The sequence below is a fragment of the Heteronotia binoei genome, chromosome 12 (assembly GCF_032191835.1).
Source record: "Heteronotia binoei isolate CCM8104 ecotype False Entrance Well chromosome 12, APGP_CSIRO_Hbin_v1, whole genome shotgun sequence".
Taxonomy (NCBI): Eukaryota; Metazoa; Chordata; class Lepidosauria; order Squamata; family Gekkonidae; genus Heteronotia; species Heteronotia binoei.
In genome coordinates this window covers 82217184-82238701 of record NC_083234.1, presented here as the reverse complement: position 1 = coordinate 82238701, position 21518 = coordinate 82217184, and the positions used below count along the sequence as shown (strand labels likewise).

General features: G+C 52.9%; 1 protein-coding gene across 1 annotated transcript in view; it reads left to right on the top strand.

The window, feature by feature from the left end:
• Positions 1-21518, top strand: part of COL5A1 (collagen type V alpha 1 chain) — a 451358-nt gene that overhangs the window by 254843 nt on the left and 174997 nt on the right. The window contains exons 7-11 of the mRNA XM_060250656.1: positions 397-654; positions 1981-2142; positions 4278-4334; positions 12244-12285; positions 12598-12660. Coding sequence (XP_060106639.1) covers positions 397-654; positions 1981-2142; positions 4278-4334; positions 12244-12285; positions 12598-12660 — 582 coding nt within the window. The remainder of the gene's footprint in view (positions 1-396; positions 655-1980; positions 2143-4277; positions 4335-12243; positions 12286-12597; positions 12661-21518) is intronic.

Below are 21518 nucleotides of genomic sequence, written 5' to 3'. Positions count from 1 at the left end.
TGTGGGCACCTTTGGGTTTTGAGAGAGCTCCCCCTCAGAAGGGCTTCTACAGGAGGCAGAGCCAGACGGATGGGCCCTCTCCTCACGCCTGAAGGGGGAAAGCGCAGGGGCTCCCAGGCCTCCTTTCAAGAAGGGCAGCCAGTAACAAGCCACACCTTACACTTGCTGGAAAGCTGGGTGGGCCTGTAGGGACCTTGCAACTTACTGAGGTTTTCCAGCACTTAATCCCACCCTGTGCTGATTCAGTCGCTTGCCAGTGGGGGGGGGGGGGGGGGAGGAGTCTGACTTGCTCTAACCTGGTGGGCCATGGCAAGCTCCTGGGAGGGCCTCTGTGAAGGAAATCCCCCCCCCCCGTGTGTGTCTAATGCGAGTCTCTCCTCTCCTCCCCTGACACAGGACCGCCCCCCTCCTTCCACCCCAGCCCCCCCACCAGTTGGGGAGGGCCCTCGGGAGGAGAGGAGGGGAGAAGGCAGGGTGGACGATCCACTCGTGGACGAGTATAATTATGAAACCATCACGGACGAATATTACACTCCACTCCCATATGAGGATCTGAACTATGACGACCTGGACCCGGCAGAGAAGCTCCCGGAGGGCGCCATTGAGGCGGAAGTTCCCACCACCACCACCGTCATGGCTGCCAATGAAACCGCAGTAATTTCTTTGGTTCTGCTTGCAGTCCAGTTCCTAGTTAAGGCTCCGTGATTAGTGCAGTTTTGGTTGCCAGCCTGATGGGGCTGATGTGGTGAAGACTGAGGCTGTGGGCCTCCAACACAGAAGTAGAAAAGCAGTCAGTGGAAAAGTTTCACCTCTGGATTCTGGGCTTTCTTGCTTCATCACTAGCTCTGCTAGAATGTGTACATATTTTTACTGTTGTGAGCCGCCCTGAGCCTGTTTCGGTGGGGAGGGCAGGATATAAATCCAATAAAACAGACAGACAGACAGACAGACAGACAGACAGACAGACAGATAGATAGATTACCAGTTAGATTCAGGGGTCTTTGCTTACATGAAATGTCTGTCAGAATTTGATGGGGAATTGAGAGCAGGACTTTTTTTGCAGGAGCTTCTTTGCCACACACCCCTGATGTAGCCAGTCCTCCAAGAGCTCTTAGTACAAGGCTCTTAGTAAAGTACCATGCATCATGGGATGGTGTGGAGTTGTTTTCTGTGGCCCCAGAAAGTAGGAACAGAACCAGTGGGTTGAAATTAAATCCGAAGAGTTTCCGGCTCAACATTAGGAAGAACTTCCTGACCGTAGAGCGGTTCCTCAGTGGAACAGACTCCCTCGGGAGGTGGTGGGTTCTCCTTCCTGGGAGGTTTTTAAACAGAGGCTAGAGGGCCACCTGACAGCAATGAAGATCCTGTGAATGTAGGGGGAGGAGTTTGTGAGTTTCCTGCATTGTGCAGGGGGTTGGACTAGATGACCCTGGAGGTCCCTTCTAACTGTGATTCGCTTTTTGCGCATGTGTGTTCTCGCACCTGTGTTAACTCATTTCCTCTCATTCTTGCTGTGTAATTGCTGTTCAGCAGATACTTGTTTAAATAGACAGATCTCTCTTGAATCATCCAAGCCAGCTCTCAGTAAATGCCCTGCCTCCATAATTGCAACTGGTCTGAATCAACAGAGAACATTGTGGGAGAAACCCAGGGCAAACCTGATCGGCAGGAACGGAGCAGACCGGGTGATCGGCTCACATTTGACGGCTGCCATCAGGCATCGTTAGTTAAACCATCCAACATGGTGATGGCAAAATCCGCAGCTTCCCAAGAGGGCAGCAGGTGGCCGATCCCCAGGCAGGACACTGCCTGAAGGTCCTCTGTGCTGCTGGCTTTCAGGGGGCTGTCAGTGCCCTCTTGGAAGGCAATGCATAAAAGTCATAGGAATGTATGGAGAAAGACTAGAGTCTGATGCTGTAATGGGGGCAAAATCATGACCTGTCAAAGGATGCCTGAGGAGGGCTGCTGTTGTTGTCTTAGGCTGCAGGGAGAGGGAGCCAAGGCGGAGGAGATGCTGACAAAGACTTTGCTGAGGAAACCATCCGGGAGTACGACACCTACTACGACGGCTACTACGACAGAACGGACTCCCCTGATATTGGGCCTGGAATGCCCGCGAACCAGGACACGCTGTACGAAGGGGTAAGGAGCCCCTCAACCTCCTGCCTGCCGGCTTGACCACAAGAGTCCCCCTTGGGGCAGATCTTAACCCCTCTGCCTTGCATGGTTGGTGGGCCTCCTCCTGGTAAATGCTCTGCCCAGGGAGTTGGGGAAAGAGCAAGCAAGCTGATGGCTGAACCACATATGAAGTCTGCTGCCGGCAGCTTCAAAGCTGGCCCAACCCCTGGAGAAATGGGGAGGTTCAGTCCCTCCCACACTCCGCTTCTCTGCCCCATATAAATACAAGAGGCCCTCTGCCTCTTGTATTTAGCTGGCAATTGCTGATTGAGGTCATTTGTAGGGGACTAGATTAGGATTCCTGTGGGGGGGGGTGTTGGGTGAGATGAAGTGCCCCCCCAGCATCAGTTCTTTGTTGGGACTTGCAAATTGAAGGGTCCTCCCTCTGGGAATGGGAGGCAGAGCTGGCTTCTGGAGTGTTCTGAGCTGCAGCTCCCTAAAAAGGGCAAGGCTGTGGGGGGGGGGGGGGGCAGAGTTCCTGCTTTCTCTGCAGCTCCTCCCCATCTGCGAAAATGCCCCGGTCAGAAGAGACCAGCCTGGGCCACACGAGATGTTCTTGCCATAAGGCCGCTTCATGTGTCAGCTGCTCAGTTTTCAGTCTGTTCCTATAACGTCAGCCTTTAACTTACTCACAGTGCAATCCTGGACAGAATTATTCCCTTCTTAGGCCACGGAAGGCAGGATGCTTAGGATTGCACTGCCGGTTCCTTCATAAGTGTCACTCTTCTGGCTTGTGCATGAAACAGTTGACTGACACACTTGGCACTTCTTCATTTAATTTAATTTACATTGCATAAAAGAGGGCACTGTTTGCGTTTAGGCTTTGGCTGTTCCATCCTGGTTTTTGATGCTGCCGATGAATCTCTTTTCTTCCCTACCTCTTTTGGTGCCCTTGCACCAAGGAGCTCCAGGCCATGTGTCAAGCATGCAGTTTCAACGACGAGTCGAAGTTGATACAAAACTGCGTTTATTGATAGACCGATACTTTCAGTGTAACAGATTCTTGAGAGTGATGCTGCACATACATTGATACAATACTTTTAAGGCTTACTTCAAAAGGATTCCAAAAGGTGGGGGCGAGGGGTAGCTCTCACACATAAACTATCATAAATGTCTACATTCTCATAGTGTTATCAGGACTCTGTCCTTGCTTTCCCCAGATGTGTCACACTCCCTAACAGGAATGTATGGGAAGGTGCTGATTACTTCTTCCCAAGTTGGTTTCATTTCTCTCTACTTCTACTTTGCAAGCAATAAAGCAGGAAGGGGGAGGGGAAAGAATAACAGGGCTAACAGACCTTGGTTCTCCAAGATACTTCACAGACCAGTGTTATGGAGGACCCTAAAACAATTATCAATGGAATTTCACCATGCTTGACACCATGTACTTGGGGCTCCTTTCCAACATGGTATCCTTATACCAACCTTGCGAGGTAGGTTAGGTGGAGAGAAAACAACAAGCCGAAAGTCACGTCTGAGCAGGGATTTGAACCAGCAGTTAAATCCCACCTTCTGTCTCCTGGCCCTGAGCTCTTCTGTGTTCTGTCTCATCTGGATTCTTCATGAAGAAGCAACTCAGCTGCACAAGTGCTGCCCTTTAGACGGATCGAGGATCTGTTTAATGTCACCTGCAACGTTCTGGTTTGGAGCCCTGCCTGCCAGTGCCTTGCACTTCTTCAGCCAGGGTGGTTAGGGCCTCTTTTGTACTTCAGTTCAAAAGCCTCCTTGGCCGTGACTCAGTCTGGGGAAGTTTGTGCCAGATCCCATCTCTCAGCCTTCTTCATGAGGTTGTTGCTGTAAGGAAGAAAAAAGTGGAATGACCCAACATGTTGATGTATGCGTTTCTTTTATTCATTGCTATAAGGGTCTCCTGAGAGCATCCTAGAATAAAAACATGTCTCGTGGGGGGAGCACAGAAGACACGTGTGGTCGATAAATGGAATGGCACATCAAGCGCCCCTTTTCCATTGCATCTCATCGTGCAAATGAGGCATTTGGTTTCCATACTGGTCATCAGAGGGCAGCATGTGCCGGTCTTGCTCTTGCAAACTCTGCCTGTGGTCCGCTGTTCTGACTTGCCTTTTCCTCCTCTGATGCAGATTGGTGGGCCACGAGGTGAAAAAGGGCAGAAGGGGGAGCCGGCAATCGTCGAACCGGTAACAGCCTTCCTTTGTCATTGCTTTGCATAGGGGGGGCAGCTGGAAGAACTAGAAACAGCCACAGTTTCTTTCCAGCCTCCCACTGCTCTTTCTTTCTATTGCCTGGTGATGGGTGTGTGTGTGTGAGAGAGAGAGAGAGAGAGATGTCCCCTCCACCTTCCAGGGTGCTCTGCTAGAAGCACAGTGCCAGGTTTAGAGAGTTGGGGCACTGGACCTTGCCTGAGATCATATGGGTGAGTGCCTGTGCCACCTTGTGTGCTTTGCCTTCTCAGTGAAGAGCACATGCCTTGGGGAGGAGGGGGCAGTTGGTCAGAAGTGGGGAGAAGAGTGAAGTGATGTGGGCGCCTCAGTTTTGCCACTCATGAGGGCAGGCAGAGCATGTAGTGCAGATGGCCAGAGGAACAGGGTGGGTCTCATACACCTTTCGTAAAGAGCACAAAGAGGACGGGTCCTCAGATGCAGGTTTTTCCTCCCTCCTTGAAGCTGCTGCTGCTGCTGCACTTTCTGAACATTCCGAGTGTTCAGAGCATTTGAGTCTTCTTGAGGGCTGTAAAAACCCATCAGTGAATGTACCTTGTTGCTGCAAACTTATCCTGTGGCTCAGTATCCCCAGGTGGGCCGTGGGGCAGGAGACTCGCTGGATGAAACTCTTGCCCTGCTGCAGCACCAGGTGTGCCTCCCCAATCCCTCCTCTGCCCCCCTTCATCACAACCGTCCTTCGTGGCAGAGGGGGGAGGGGGTTAGTGGAGGGCCAGGCCTTCTGTCTGCGTGGCTCCCCTGTCACCTGGAGGTGGGGCTGCAAGAGGCCCGAAGGAAGGGAGGGCTCTGCATTGCCGGAGGCCTCAGCAGCATTCGTTTTTAGCAGGCCATCTATTTTCTGCTTTTCTTACCCACAAGCCTCAGCTGGAGCCCGAGGCCATAAGAACATAAGAGAAGCCCTGTTGGATCAGGCCAATGGCCCATCCAGTCCAACACTCTGTGTCACACAGTGGCAAAAAATTTTATATATACACACACACTGTGGCTAATAGCCACTGATGGACCTGTGCTCCATATTTTTATCTAAGCCCCTCTTGAAGGTGGCCATGCTTGTGGCCGCCACCACCTCCTGTGGCAGTGAATTCCACATGTTAATCACCCTTTGAGTGAAGAAGTACTTCCCTTTTATTCGTTTTAACCTGTCTGCTCAGCAATTTCATCGAATGCCCACGAGTTCTTGTATTGTGAGAAAGGGAGAAAAGTACCTCTTTCTCTACTTTCTCAGTCCCATGCATTATCTTGTAAACCTCTATCATGTCACCCCGCAGTCGACGTTTCTCCAAGCTAAAGAGCCCCAAGCGTTTTAACCTTTCTTGATAGGGCAGAATCTGGCTGCCAGTCCTGCCTCTTCAGCATCCCTCGCTTAGTGCTCTGAGCCGCCCACTGCCTGCCCTCTTCCCTTGTGTCACATTCACATGCATGCCTGGAAAGAGGGCAGCTTCAGCTTTGTGTTTGGAAAGCCACCTGGGGAACCTGGCCTCTCCCCCCAGGGCTGGGGGCTTCCAAGCCCTCTTTTGCCCCAGTCCCGTAGCAGCACCTCTGCCGCCTCCTGAGAAGAAGTCGCCAAACTCCTCACCAAGATGCTGCTGGAGGCCCTGACTTGCATCGCAGGGGTGTGGAATAGGGGGGACCATTTGTCATTTCCCCAACCCCCCTCCCCCAGCTGTCCATCAAGGGAAACATTCAGGCAACTTGGTTTTCCAAATGAGCAATTGGGAGTGTTGCTTGAAGTCCTGAAACTGGTGGAGAACCTCCGCTTGGCTCCCCACCCCCCACAACATGCTACTGGCCTGCTCCAAATTGCCTCCCCCCAGCTGCCAGGTCCATTCAGTGATCTGCCAGGGTCTTGCCTAGTGTGGCCCCTTGCTTTTAGAGGCCATTCAGTGCCCTCAGAAGCGAAGGCTCCAGTGGAGTTGGGCAAGGCTCCCATGCCTTTGCTGCAGGCAAAGCTGAAGTCTGGCCGCTTTCCCCATCGTTTGAATGGTATGGTGAGGGAGGGCTTCACCTACACCTGCTCTCTGTGTGGGGCACAGCATTAAAATACAGTCTTCACCCAGCATGCCCCGATGCAGGCTTGCTCTCTGCGCTGTCTCACCCCCACGTCCCCCCCGCCCCCGGTCCTGCACTTGCTGCTCCCCAGGAACTCAGTTAACCCAGTTCTGCTTGGCAGAGTGACTGGAGAAACTGCCATCCTCTCTGACAGACATTTGCTCCTGCTTCAGGGTCCCACATGATTTTCCTGCAAAGGGAAGTGAATCAGTAGCTGCTTTCCAAAAACCCTCCCCCCCCCCCTTTCCTAGACTCCATGTTGGGGAGGAGGCTGCTGCTGGAAGTCGAATGTGTGAGTGTGCCTAGGAGAAAATCACAAATGGGTGCAATCCAAGTGTGGCAGGATCTGCTAATGCAGTCACATAAAATCCTCTCTGCAAGGAGTTACCCAGAGAACAAAACGCAGTTCAGCTTAATCATCCCAAAAGTATTTGGCAGCCCCAACGCCGGACAGCGGAATGGTTGCCAGAAGGTAAACAAGACCCAATGCTGCCTTTCCCTCCCTGCCTCTCTTGCTCCAAGACAAAATGTTCAAGGGCTGCTTTAAAAAAAAAGACGAAGAAGGGAAAAGAGAAAATGGCTGCTCCTGATTTCCAGCGAAAGCTTCGATTTATCATTTTTTTAACCACTGGACTTCTGGCCTGGCCTCCCCTGCAGGCAGCCTCAGGGCGGGGTGTGCAGTTCCCTTTGAATGGATAATATTCTTGTCCCTTCTCAGGGGTGGCCAACGGTAGCTCTCCAGATGTTTTTTGCTTACAACTCCCATCATGGCCAATGGCTGGGGCTGATGGAAGTTGTAGGCAAAAAACATCTGGAGAGCCACTGTTCCCCACCCCTGCCCTAGAGGACCACTTCAGTTGGAGGGGGGAGTCCTTGTTTGATCAGCCGCTCCGTGTGTGTGTGTGTGTGTGTGCGCGTGGCTTCTGCCAGGAGTGTACCACATTCTTCTTCACAGCTTCTGTGTGTGGCAGGGGGGAGTAAGTCCACTCCAGAAGTCATCCATCTTAACAAGCATCACTTTCCACATGTCTGCTGAGCTGGGCTTGCTTTCCCAGTTCCAGTTCCAGGAAGCTGAGCCCTGCTCTGCCTCTGGCTTGCAGGCTGTACCTGGCTGCAGCAGAGCCCCCCCCCCCCCCCGCCCAGGCCCTTCCAAATTTCAGAAGGGTGTGTCCCGGTCATCTATCGAGATGGGGCTTCAGCCAGCCAAACAAAGTGAGATTTCTCAGCACAGCACAGGGTTATGCCTTTCAGCTGAGGGGGAGACCATTGGAAACTGTCCTTCTGAGGGGTGTGTGAATGATTTTGGACAGGGGCTTATTGACACCCCAGGATGCCAAAAATGTTGGCCAGCTGTTGAAATAGGAGCAGGGTCATTAATACTGTTGATGGCCCAAGCAGGACAAAGCAGGTTCCTGCCCTGAGGAACTTACAGTATCAGGAGAGGCAGACGTATCACACCGGGTGGATGGGAGCAGGCCGGCTGACACGGCTCGTACTCCATGAGGCAAACGTGGCCTCAGTTGGACCTGGCTGGAGGGGCGAATGGGGGCAGGATTCAGACACCTGTTAGGCCACAATCCCTAGTCTGTGGGCTGTCTCCACTGTGACGCAGCCTCAGTGAGAACCAGACTCCAGCCTGAGGCCTCCTCTTTGCATCCTTGGGATTTCCCACTCGGCAGATAATCTGGGCAGTTGGAATGTCTTGCCAAGGAGATGTTGTCCCCAAGAGCTAGAAACACAGGGAGACACCAGGAATGTTTCTGCCAGGAAGGGGAAATTGGCCCCTTGCTGATGAGATGTGATCCCTGGAGGCAGGAGGACAACCCCAGAGAGGCTGCCAAGAGGCTAACAACATTTATCCCAACAGAAGCATTTTTGAGCAGTGATGCTTCTGGTGCCTCTGTGAGGCAGAGGCATTTACGCTTAAATCGACAAACGTCAGGTAGGTGGGAGAGGGCAGACGTGACAAAGAGAAGCCAGTTTGAAACTAGATCCATTCAAAAGAGTACTGGTCTCCCTCCTCCTCCTCCACTGGGAACGTCTGGAGATTTGGAGGGGGGGCCTGGGAAGGGGTGGGGTCTAGGGCTGCCAGGTCCAGGTTGGGGAGGACACAGAGCCCGCTTTCTCCAGGGGGACTGATCTCTAGTCTGGGGACCTGAGCCCTCCCTCTGAAGCAGCCATTTTCACCAAAGGAACTGATCTCTGTAGAAATTGTGGAAGAATGCCACCCCCCTCCCAGAAATTGCTCTGCTTTCTGGTTTTCTGACTAAGCAAGTGGGATCCCACAAGGGTTCACTTGGGGGGACATCCCCACATTCCCCCTCCCCCCTTTCCCTGCTTCTGTCTCCCCTGCCCCCCCTTGCTTCAGCCTTTCTTGCCCTCCCGTCGAGGGGCGAGAGCCGTTGCCTCCATGCCCCAACCAGGCCCAGCCTTGCTGAACTTCTGAGGGGTGTGCGGGGCAGGAGTCCTGCTGCCAGCTGCCTCCCACTGTACCCTGCTGCCGCCTTCCTCCACGGAGCTTCCTTTGCTCCTCTCCCCTCCCTTTTATCCCCATGAGGTCAGCTAGGATGGAAGTCTGTGACTGGCCCAGCACACCCTCCCGAGGAGCACCCGTGAAGGAACAAGACTGAAACATGGGGGAACTTTCACCACAGCTCACATTATTCTCCTCTCTTCCTTTTTTTCACCTCACAATAATCTTGTGAGGTAGGTTAGGCTGGAAGTGGGTCTCCACACTCACCCCGTGAGTTTCCACAGTAAGAATCTCTCAGACCCCACACGGAAGCTTTACCTGCTCCACCACATGGCCTGTAAAGCCTGGCCTAGTGGAGTCGGGTGGTTGCTGACTCAGGATTACAGCTGAACTGCAAATGCCAGAGAGGAAGTGGCTGCTTTGGAGGGCGGGCTCTGTTGTGGAACTGTCTCTGGCTGAGGCCTCTCCCTTCCCCAAACTCTGCCTCCCTCAGACTCCACCACAAAATCCCCAGGAATTTCCTGACCTGGAGCTGACAGCCCTAGCCAGGCCTGGCCCCAGTGAACCCTCCCTCCCCCTGCCTTCTTCCCCACATCAACCTGGCCTGGAATACGGTGGCTGCCCAGCAGTGGCCACGGAGGCTTCCATTCTTTAACACCATTTATCATTTTGCCTTTTTTTTTTTAAAAAAAAATCCCAATTATTATTATGATTTTTTAAAGATTTCACATTTTCTTGCAACCCTGCAGGGGCATTTTTTAGGTTTATAGGAAGATCCGTCTTGCCCTTTCACAGCTCTGATCACTCCAATCGCTAAGTATCCTCTGGTTTGGCTGACCACACAGTTAGTATATTGGTGGTGGTGGTGATGATGATGCATCTTCGCTTTGTGTATCTGAGGAAGCGAGCGGTGGCTTTTGCTTGAGCTGAAATAAATGTTGTCAGTGCAGTGGCACAGAGAACCCTGGGTCCCCCAGCTGGACCCTGCATGCGTGCCCCATTGAAACGATATCTCTCCCAGGGACCTCTGCTCATGAGCTGTGCTCCTTCTCACAGGTCAGCGTTGGGGTCCAGCTTGGGGCAGCCCCAGTGCCCAGTGGCCCTGGCACCTGAGGAGTCTTTGAGCACAGCTGAGCCAGAGTTTACACCAAAGATAAGCCAAATGAAAAGAGACCCATCCCAGTAAGCTGGGGCAACCATCCGAAAAGGAGACTGATTGTGTGAAAACACAGAGAATGTTTCAGGGCCTTGTATGTCCGTGTTGGGCTGCTTCAGAGGCTGGAACTGGAAGCAAGAGAGCTGAGGGAACTCCCCAGTGCTTCTAGCAACAGCCTCAGGGTAGGGTGGGGTGGGGTGGGTGTCCCCCTCCCATGAGAAAGTTCAGAGATGTTATTGAAAGCATCTAAAGCTTTCTTCAGTTGTTCTGGAATGCCCTGATCTATCCAGAATTTTTCTTTAGGCGTAATCTTGGGATGTGTAAACCTTCCTTTCCCTGGAAGGAATATCAGGATTTGATTTTTTAGAAAGGCCTTTGGAATTAGCTTGAAATTCACTGGTTCCTTTTGCCCAATCAGGAGCTTTTGTGTTTGCCTTCCGTGCGCTGTAGCTTCAGGGGAGCCTTGGGGAGAAGGGCGGTGAGTCCATGTTACAGTGGGGGGAGGGAGAGCAAGTTCCCCAGAGCTAATGGGTGGAGCTAATGATGGGCCTTGAGGGGAACAGAGGAGGTTGCCACAGGCAGGCCTGCGGCTGGAGGCCTGGGTGCTACTTGGTGGGGTGGGGGGGCTAGGCAATACCTGTGACTTGCCCCCCCCCAAACCTGGCCCAACCCCACTGATTGACCTTCCCCTCAACCGTGGCCTCCTGGGAGCTGAGGGTTCTCTCCCAGCCTCTCTCCTGACCTTTGTTGCATTCGCTGATTTCCCTCCCTCCCTCCCAGGGAATGTTCCCCAGTCAGTGCAGAGCCCTCGGAAGTGTGGTCTGGGGCATCTCTGGGGAAGGAGGTGAGCAGCCCAAGCCAAGAATGCCTTCTCCTCCTCTCTCAGAGGGAGGGCTTCCCAAGGAGCCAGGCCTCCCTCCCTCCCTCCTTGAGAGGGAGGACACTCTGACCCTCAGCCAGGCAACAGTTGGCACTTGGAGAGTGAGGGGCACCCGCCCGTCCAACGACCGGCATAGGCATAGCCCGCTGCAGCCCAGAACCCCAGAGCTCACCTCCTCGGCAACCAGCCAGGATTACTGGCTGAGAGCAAGAGGAAGACAGGTGGCTCCCTCTGCCCAGGCTCTCTGGAAGCAAATGGATGCCTTTCTCCTGACCCCCCACCCCCGCCCTGGGCTGCCGCCCCCTTTGGGCATGAGGGGCGAATGAAGGGCTGCTGCCTTGGCCCTGGTCTCTGCTTCTGAGTAGCACAGGGCTTTCTTTCTGCCTGGCCAGTGACCTCCAATGCAGGTGCTGAAGGTCATTTGTAAGGGAATGGAAATCGTTTTGAGAGAAGAGAAGGCAGCATGCTCGGTGGGGAGGGGGCACGCAGAGGGCTTCTCTCTCAGTGGCTCCTTCTTGGGTTCAGGGTCTTTCACAGAGAAGGAGCACCTGAAGTCTTATCCATAAATAAAAAGATTGCCCCCCCATTCAGCGTGCAGCGGGGCTGGAGAGCTTTTGAATCTGGGCAGAGCTTCAAAGACATTTCCTGTGAAGGGGTGATGCTTCTCCTGAGGTGGGGAGCCAGGGGACATGGAAGCCCTCTGCAGACGCTGGAACCTGCCTCAGTGGTGCTGGGGGGGGAGGAGGGGGGCCTGTGCAGTCACAAGTGCTTGGGGAAACCCCAGTGGGGGAGAGGAATATGAATCTTCTTCGCATGGTGTCCATTCAGAACATCGGAGTCTGTTAGCTAGGCTGGATGCGAGCCATGTTTCCACAAAAGCTCAGAAAAAGTGTGAATCTGTTTTTACTTTTAAAAGGTCTGTTTCCAGCAAGGGAGGGGGCGGGTTTCTGGGGTTCTGTGGTAGGTCAGCCACTGGCCAGCCAAGTCTTGTTCTTTCTCATGACCACCAGAACCCAAAGACATTGTGCAGATGGTGTCATCGCTTTTCTCACTCATGCCAGGTGTGCTTAAAGGTGTGCGAATAGTGCAGATGTTTGCTGGTTTTTGTCCTGAGCTGCTCTTGCACAAGTATTTTAATAAAGTGTTTTGCACAAGTATTTTGATGAATATTTTTGCACATCATTGAAAGAGACAGAAGGATTCAAATACAAGATAATGTGAATAGCTTTGTTGTGGTTTATGTGAAGTGTGTGGGGTGGGGCGGGGCGGGGTGCACAGGCCCCTCTCACTCTGGCCTCTTCTCTTGCAGGGCATGCTCATTGAAGGCCCCTCTGGCCCAGAAGGCCCAGCGGTAAGTGGCTTTTCTATGGCTTCCCCCCTTTCCCTCTGCTTTCCCCTCCTGCTCAGCACAAAATAATGTGCTTGTGTATCTCTCACTATTGCTCGAGTGAGCATGCAAAAGGCAGCTGTTCCTGGGTTCAATTGCTTCCATATGATGGGCATGCAGCTGAAAGCATTGCAAGGTCAATTTGACCATGCTAAAGTAAACAGATGTTTTGCATATTTTTCCTGTTCCTTACGTGTGTGTGTGTATGTATACACAGATGCACACCCTTCCTTTCTTCTTGCCCAGCTCATGTTCTTCCTTTTCCTTCCACACCAGGGTCTTCCAGGACCTCCAGGAACGACTGGGCCAACGGGCCCGCCAGGGGACCCTGGAGAAAGGGTGAGCTTGTCTCAGCATTTCTGTGCTCTTGTGCTCCCTGTCCCTGTGGGCTTTGCCTTGTCTTGGGAAGCTAGTGGGCTGCTTGGGGCCCCTGGTTGCAGAGCAGAGCTGCAGCCTCTGCCACTTGGGCGGTGGGGTCAAAGCGGGCCCTCTGCGCTTGGACGATGTTGGCAGGCTGCGAGGGTTGGTGGCCTGCTGTCCCTGAGGAGGCAAACACCAAGCGCCCCAAGTGTGAAGCAGTCGGTGACAAACGCCCAGCTGACCAATTGCCTGGCATCAGCACAACCAGCAAACATGGGTTTTGGTCCAGTCCCCCCTGGATTGCCACAGGGGCTCCGCTGGGTTGCTTATTTCCCCCCTGACCAGCTTCTCCTCCGCTGAATCCTCACCACCACCACCTGAGGCTGAGGGAGGGGTGCCGCTGGTCGTCCCACAGCCTAGTCCCCTGCTCCACCCACGACCCCAGCAGCACCCGGGGGCTTGCCTCTGAAGTGCATTCTAAAGACGCAAACTGTTTGTCTCTTGTGCCTTCAAACCATAAAATCTCGTAGTCAAACGTTAGCCATGTGGAGACCGCTCCCAGGAGTCCAAAGAAGGCAGCCTCATTAACCCATTTCATATCTGGCTGAAAAGAGGAACTGAGAAAATACAGATGCATTCTTAAGTTTAGGATACGTCCTGGGTTCTTTCATGAGAGAAATATTGTCAGAGGATTAGTACAATTAAGAGAGGAGCAGAAGGCATAGAAATCCAAACTCCAAATAATACTGCCTGTTCTCCAAAGAACATCCAGTTAAAAGGATCATTCCAGAGGGGTTCACGGAAGCTCACATGGTGGGTGGGTGGGCATTGTGAGCTAACTGGGGGGGGGGGGCTCTCCCACCCGTGGCCAGCAGGAGGAGCTCTTGTTACCCGCTTCCCAAAAAAGGAGTCACTTGAGCAGTTAAATCTGAGCTGTGCTGTTTGTTCCAGCAAGCTCGTTTGATCTGTCAAAAAACATGACAGCTGAACATTCTCCCCACACCCATCCACTGACCCAGAAGACAAAATGTTAAAACTTCTGCAAAGCATTAAAGAAAATTAACAGATTGTAGTGGATGTGCCCAGGGCTTTTTTTTTAACAGAAACGCAGTTCCGGTTGACTTGGTGTCAGGGGGTGTGGCCTAATATGCAAATGAATTTCTAATGGGCTTTCCCTACAGAAAAGCCCTAGGTGAAACAATGGTGGTGCCAGGGGGTGTGACCTAATATGCAAATGATTCCTGCTTGCTTTTCCTACAAAAAAAGTCCTGGATGCGACCAAAAAGAGAGAGTAAAAAGTAGCGAAGAACATGGATGCATGTTGCCTCAGCAGCTGTGACTGGGGGCTGCCTGTAATACTGCTTGGGGGGGGGCATCCACCCCATTTTTCCTTCTGCCCAGCCCCCCCCCTCTCTCTCTCCCCCCCCCCCTCCCTCCAATGGGGATCCGAAGTGGCTGATATCATTCTGTTCTCTTCCACTTTAACTTGTAACCGATGAGTGTAGCTGTAGGACCGCCGTCTGAGTTTAATGTGTATGTATATAACAATTGTTTAGATTTTTAACTGTAAATTATGAAATGTTAATTTTAATGTTTAATTTTTAGATTCCATGTTAGTTTTATATGTTGTAAGCCACCCTGAGCCACCTAGTGGGAAGGGCGGGATATAAATCTTAGATAAATAAATAAATTTATCCTCACCCTCTCACCCCCCAAAAGGTGAGGTGGGCTAGTCGGAGAGTGTGTGGCTCAGCAACCTTCCATGGCAGAGTGGGGATTCAAACCTGGGTCTCCCAGTTCCTAGTCCAGTCCTGCTGGCATTATTCTGACTATGGGGATGCTGCTGAAAACATTAAACTAAACATTAGGAAGAACTTCCTGACCATCAGTGGAAGAGGCTTCCTCCTTGCGGGGGGGGGGGGGCTCTCCTTCCTTGGAGGTTTTTCAGCAGAGGCTGGATGGCCCCCTGACAGCAATGCTCATTCTATGAGTTAGGCAGATCATGAGGAGGAGGGCAGGAAGGGCTTCATCAGGGCTTAGTTCTCATGGGCCCTTCTTGCATGTCCAGGGAAATGCTGTAACTTTGGGATCAGGCAGCAATTTTTCTCCAGGTCACTTTGGTAAGGGATCCTGGAGGGGTTTTGTTTTGGGTCTTTTTGCTATCATCTGGGTGTGGAGCAGGGGTCACTGTTGAGGGGAGGGAGGAGGTACTTGTGAATGTCTGCATTGAGCAGGGGGTTGGACTAGATGACCCTGGAGGTCCCTTCCAGCTCTATGATTCTATGAGTCCACTCCCTTCCTCCCCCCGCACTCACACATCTTGCTGCAGAGCCCAGGCTGGGCAACCCTACTGCTTGCCTCTCTGCTTTGCCCTGGGCTGTGTGTCACGGCCCCCTCTGGACACTCACCACCACGGGGTGTACTATGGAACAATCCCTGTGAGCACCCACTGCTCTGAGTCTACCTCTGCCGTGTGCAGCTGCATGCCAGGTGGCAGTGGTGCCTTGGGATCATTAGCAAAGGACAGCAATTCCATAGCACAAAGGTGTTCCTGCAAGTAGAAAGTTTGCAAGGCACTGTCTAAAGAACTCTGACTCCAGAGCCTGCCTCTGCTTATAACATTGATTTAGGCCTGACACCTAGTGGAGACTTTGGAGCAGTGCAGGCCTCATTCACTTCCTGACTCCTCAAATCAGACTGGATCCCTCTAATTCATGGGACGTACTGGGGGGTGGGGGTGGTACTGCCCCCCAGCACACACACTCAGACATACATCTGCCCACCCCAGCCTGCTCACTGCTTTTAGAAAACAGAGTAAGTAGGTCTCTGAATACTGAAATGCCCGTTGGCAAGGCACATCCCCTCCAATACGTAGCAAAAAAGGACTATATTTGTTTCAATCATACTGCTCCAGTTAAGAATGACCCGTTTTAAATAGCTAGTCTTAAAATGCATTGCCTTTCCCCTTTTAACCTTTGCTTGGTCCAAGTATGAGACCCTTTCAACTCTTTGCTCTCCCTGCCCCCCTTTGAAAAGGCTCTCCTTGAGGTTGGCCCCTGGAGACACTCTCCTCCAACTGGAGGCAGCAGCAGGGCACCTCTTGTGCCACTTTCTCCTTTGGCATAAATGTTACTTGGAGCATGTCCCACTGTGAAGTGAGCCAGAGAGATTTTAACAAGAGCTGAAACATCAGCCTGGCAAGATCTTGGTTAAAAAAGAATGTCCATTCTGGCTAGAAAGCAGGGCAATGCAAAATCTTTTAAGAAGACCTCATACTTGCACTGTTCAGTGGTCAGCACTGTAGACATGTGTGATTTTGTGGTATTTCAGATCCCGCCCCCTCCTATTCCCAGAATTCCTGAGCCAGACTGGGGGAGGGGATTGCTGGGTGGCGGCCAGTCCAGCCAAATAGCCTCTGTGCCCAGCAACCAGCTGTGACATCTTGGGGTGAAGCCTTCCAGGCCTGGATCCCGGAAGCAAGAGGAGGGGGCACTTCCTGCCACAGAACAGCCTTGCAGGCCAGAACGTGCTCCATCCGTGCAGCCAGGCAGAAGTGCTGCCTCCCCCCCGCCTTGGCCAGAATGGAGCCTTACGTGCCCCATCCCTGCAGCCTGGCAGAAGTGCTGCCTCTCCAGCGCCTCCGTGGTGTCTCTGATGTGACCTGATGGTCACCTTCCCAGTGGCATCAGTATGGCTGAGCTGTGAGGAGGTCAGTATTGCGGGGGTGGGGCTCTGCTTCCAGCTGGCCCCTGAAGGGGAGCTTCTGGGCTTTGCCAGCCCCTTGGGAGGCTTTTGGCAGTGCAGGTGCCAAGCTCTTGCCAGCTGACACCGGGTGAGAGCATGTTGAGGCACCTGTCCTCACGTCGCCTTCTCTGGCTGCCCAGACTTTGCCTCTGGGCTTCCCTCCAAGATGCCGTCAAGCACAACACACCCTTGGCAGCCACATCTGGGGAAAGGTTTGCAAGTCATTTTTGAGACCCAGTTTGGTGTAGTGGTTAAGTGTGCGGACTCTTATCTGAGAGAACCAGGTTTGATTCCCCACTCCTCCACTTGCACCTGCTGGAATGGCCTTGGGCCAGCCATAGCTCTTGCAGGAGTTGTCCTTGAAAGGGCACCTTCTCTGTGAGAGCTCTCTCAGCCCCACCCACCTCACAGGGTGTCTGTTGTGGGGGAGGAAGATAGAGGAGATTGTAAGCTGCTCTGAGTCTCTGATTCAGAGAGAAGAGCAGGGCATAAATCTGCAATTCTTCTTCTTCTGAACGTGACTCTTCGATTTCAAGTGCCATTCCAAGGACAGCTCAAGAGCCAGTGTGGTGTGGTGGTTTGATTGCTGGGGTATCATCTGGGAGAGCCAGCTCCGAATCCTCGCTCTCCCATGGATGCTTGCTGAATGACCCCTTGTGGGCAGCCACACCCTCAGAGCCCAGCCTTCCTCACAGGGTTGTAGTGACCCTGGATGGATGGAGGCAAGGAGAAGGATACTTCCCTGGGAGTAAGCCTCACTAAATATACCTGAGTAAGATCCTGAGTAGACCTACTTAGGACGGCACTGTTTGACAGCTAATGTCTTCAGATTGTTTGGGTGGAGATCAAATATAGTTTCTCATAATCCATCAGCTGTCAGATGATAAACATGGTTGCTCTATCATATCCCAGAGGGCCTCGCGTGTCAGCTATCAAAGGCAGACAATAAGAATAAGCTACAAAGCACTTCAGAGACTGGCCCTGGTCCAAGGTTGGGAGGGAACCCTGCTTGCAGACCTGTGGGGTCAACAGAGTCCTGTTCCAGCCATCAGAGGCCAAAGAGCATTTCAGGTCGCCTGTCAAGTATTGGAAAATATCAAGAGCCCTGCCCTCAGCTGAAATCACTCCGAGGATATTCAGGCATATATCTAAATATCTGGCAAATAATTGGAGCACATTCAGCAAGTTTGTGGGGGGGGGGGGGGTGGAAATTTGGAGGAGCAAATCTGTTACTGCTCTAGACCAAAGCTGCAAAGAACACCAGTGGTTTGGTTGAGGCATTTCTTCCCTCCCCATCTTGCAACTTGGGCTGATCTTTAGAGCATGATTTCGTACAAACATTATAATTAACAAGATGAAACCTTCTGAATTCTGCATTTGCCAAAGAGAGCAGTGGATCAGTTGTCTAAAGCATGCTTCAATAGTGGGGCCCTTAAAAACTCTCTAAAGCTCAGCTTGGATCCCACTGAGGTGCGGCGGGGGGGGGGGGCGGCATTCTGAAGCCCTGGGTTGCAGCCAAGTGGGTGTGGCCTAAGCAGCTCTCAGCTGCCCCTGCAAACACAATTCCCTTGATTGACAGGAGGCTGGGCTTGGCCCGTACAAGTGTCCTTTCTCCAGCCTCACACTTGTGGTTCTGAAAGATCCCACAAGTAGATCCCACAAGAAAGATCCCACAAGTGTGAATAGGGAGGGGTGTGGACCGGGAAAATGGAGGTTTGTGGGGACTCACGAACCACAGACCTTCACAAGTCTTCCTGTTTGCCAAACAGTTCATTCTGTGGGGCTCGTGGTGTGGTAGAACAGCCTAGAAATGGCAAACTTGCAGCAAGTCTCCAGCTTACTCTCCTCTCCCTGACAAAACCAAGATGAGGAACAGACACAGCAAGGGCAGCTGTATGTGGGAGGGGGGTGCCCAGAGGCGTGGAAGCTGAAGATCCTCGGGTCCAAAGTGAAAAGGGGGGGTCCTGTAGGAGCCCTGGGGTGTGTGTGTGTGAAAGGCCGTAAAACCAAGACGAGGGGCAGGCAGAGCAAGGAGCTGATGATATATTAGGGCGGGTGGGGGGAGAAGTCCTAGAGATATGGAAGGAAGAGGATCTGAGGGTTCTAAGGGCAAGGGGGGGAGGAAATTGAGGGTCAGAAATCTCACTGAGGGGAGCCAAATAACCCTGCCTGAGCCTCCCTCCTCAGCTAGGGCAGGAGGACAGGCGCCAAACACCCCCAGACTCCTTTTCCTCTCCACCCTTCATGTGAGGGTGGGGAGGGGGGTCTATGTCCATTCTGCTCCCTGCCAACTCTGCTTGTCAAGCTTTGGAGGTCACTATTGGTGTTTCCAGGGCTGCAGAAGTTCACTTGCTTTGATGATTAATTGACTAGCGCCTGTTATATGTGGACTCAAGGGAGAACTGAAGGGGGTGTTCCTGCCAGGCTCATTGGTGCCAGACCAGAGCTTGGGGACTTGGGAACAATGGGCAGCAGGATCCTAATTCCTGCTGCCACGCTCCAATCAGGGGTCCCCTACTGGTTTGAATGGACCAATAGAGTGTTTGCGCGGGAACCCTGACGTGTATATATAGTTGGTCCTGTGGCCTAGTCTTCAGTCTTATGCTTAGCCTTAATATGCTGGAATCATCAGAGAGCTGGTGTTTCACTACCACCTCGCCTCATCGATCCATAGCACCCACTATATTATAGTGGCAATGAGGATAGGATCCTGGTGAGCGGCCTAGTCTGGCACCGTGCCACGCATCACTGTCTCAGCTTCCAGCACTGCACTCTGCACTGCCACCGCTGATGAAATGGCCACTATGCCAGGACCAATTCCAGCCTTCGATATGGCCAGCCCAGAAAGATGGGAGACCTGGTTGGAGCAACTGGAGAACCACATCGAATACAATGAGGTCATGGGCTGCAGGAAGAAGACGCTGCTCCTCAACTCATGCAGGGTGGACATCCTGGAGCTGGCACAAGGCCTCATGGCGCCCGTGACCTTCAAGGCAGCCACCTTTGATGAGATAACCACGGCCCTCACGGCTCACTTCACTTCGCAGCCAACAGTCCTGGCGCGCCACCTTGAGTTCTCAGAGTGCAACCAGCAACCCAATGAGTCCGTGGCTGAATTCAGCACTGCCCTCCGCTGATTGTCCATCCGCTACAAGTTTCCAGTCCTGGAAGAAGCCCTGAGGGACCAGTTCATCTTTGGCCTGTGGGACAACAAACTACGGCAGAAACTAGTCAGTAAGGATGACACTGACCTGACCAAGGCCATCAAGGAGGCTACGGCCTATGAGAAAACAAGGAAGGAGCGAGCCACAACCTCCATGCATTGCTGCCGCATCATAGTCTGAATTGGAGGACTCAGGGGAGAACGATGCACTCAAGCTCTGGTGCGCGACTTAGAAGCAACTGCCCAGGCGGCTGACCAAGACTGCGCTTGCCTGTGAGTGTGCCAGCTGCAGGCAGGGCCATGAGCGATGCTCCTGCAGGTTCAGAGACACCATCTGTCACCTATGCGAAAAGACGGGTCACCTTGCGAGGGTCTGCCACTCCCAGCCCAAGCGATCAACTCCGGGAGGCAACCCACGGCGAGAAGTGACCCGATGCCAAGAGGTCACCTACATAGAAGACCTCCACTCCATTGCATCAACAGAGGAACAGGTATGCCAACTTCCCCTGCTGTCCCCGGGCAAACTGCAAATAACTGTGCTTATTGAGGGCAAGCCCTGCAAAATGGAGGTGGACTCGGGTGCTGGACAGACTGTAATATCAACCTGGATCCTACGACAGCTGTGCCTGGGGAGGGGGAACCCCAACTATTGCCCTCCCTGTTCGTTGCCCGGAACTACCAAAAATGGGAGATTGAGGTCAAGGGAGTGGGGGTTTTGCAGGTGAAGTACAGCAACTTCTCAGGGAAGCTGTCTCTGGGATTTGTGTAGCTTGCTGGTCACACGTGGTTTGGGTCCTTGAGAATTCAGGTGACCAGTATAAACCAGGTCCCCACAAGGGCTAGTGATTACCAATGCATTTGTGGGGAGTTCCTGGTGGTTTTCGATGGTACCCTGAGAACGTACATCACCCCCACCCCATGTCTTTGCAACTGAACCCGAATGTCCAGCCCAGACGGCTGAAGGCCCAGAGGGTGCTCTTCACCTTAAAACATAAGATTGAGGAGGAACTAGACCTCCTGGTGGCTCAGGGCCTGCTAGAGCCAGTCGCTAATGCCTGCTGGGAGACCCCCATCGTCACCCCAATCAAGCCCAATGGTTGCGTCCGCCTCTGCGCAGACTACAAGTGTATGATAAACAAGGCGTTGCAAAGCCACACATAAGCCACGTGTTGGCCTCCTTAGCTGGGGCTAAGATTTTTGGCAAATTGCACTTGGCCCAGGCCTACCAACAGCTCCCAGTGGATGCCACCACCGCTGAGGTGCAAACGATTGTCATGCACAGAGGTGCCTTCAAAGTCAAGTGCCTCCAGTTTGGGGTCAGTGTGGCCCAGAAATTTTTCAGAATCTAATGGACTCTCTTTTAAAAGGTACTCCCAGGGTCCAGCCCTTTTTCGATGATGTGCTGATCACCACAACCACAGAGGAGGAATTCACCTCCTGCCTCCGTGCCATACTCCAGTGGTTTGACTCAGTAGGGTTGAAGGTAAAGAGGGAAAAGTGTCTCTTGGGGGTTCCGAAGATAGAGTTCCTAGGGTATTTGGTGGATGCGACCAGCATCCATCCCTCAAAGGAGAAGGCAGAGGCCATCTGTGACGCGCCACCCCCCACGAATAAGGCGGAACTTCAGTCTTTCTTGGGCCTCCTCAACTTCTACCACACCTGCTTGCCCCACAAGGCAGCGGTAGCAAAAACCCTCCACTGTTTATTGGACAAAGCGGTAAAGGACCTCCTCACTTCCAACAGCGTGCTGGTGCACTTTGATGAGCAGCTGCCCATCCTCCTGGCCTGCAACGCATCACCATATGGGGTGGGGGTGGTGCTAGCACACGTGCTGCCAGATGGCCGCGAGGTTCTGGTGGCATACTACTCTCGGACCCTACAAAAGCCGGGACTTCCAGGGTTGGGAAAATGGAGAGCTGACCCACTTCTT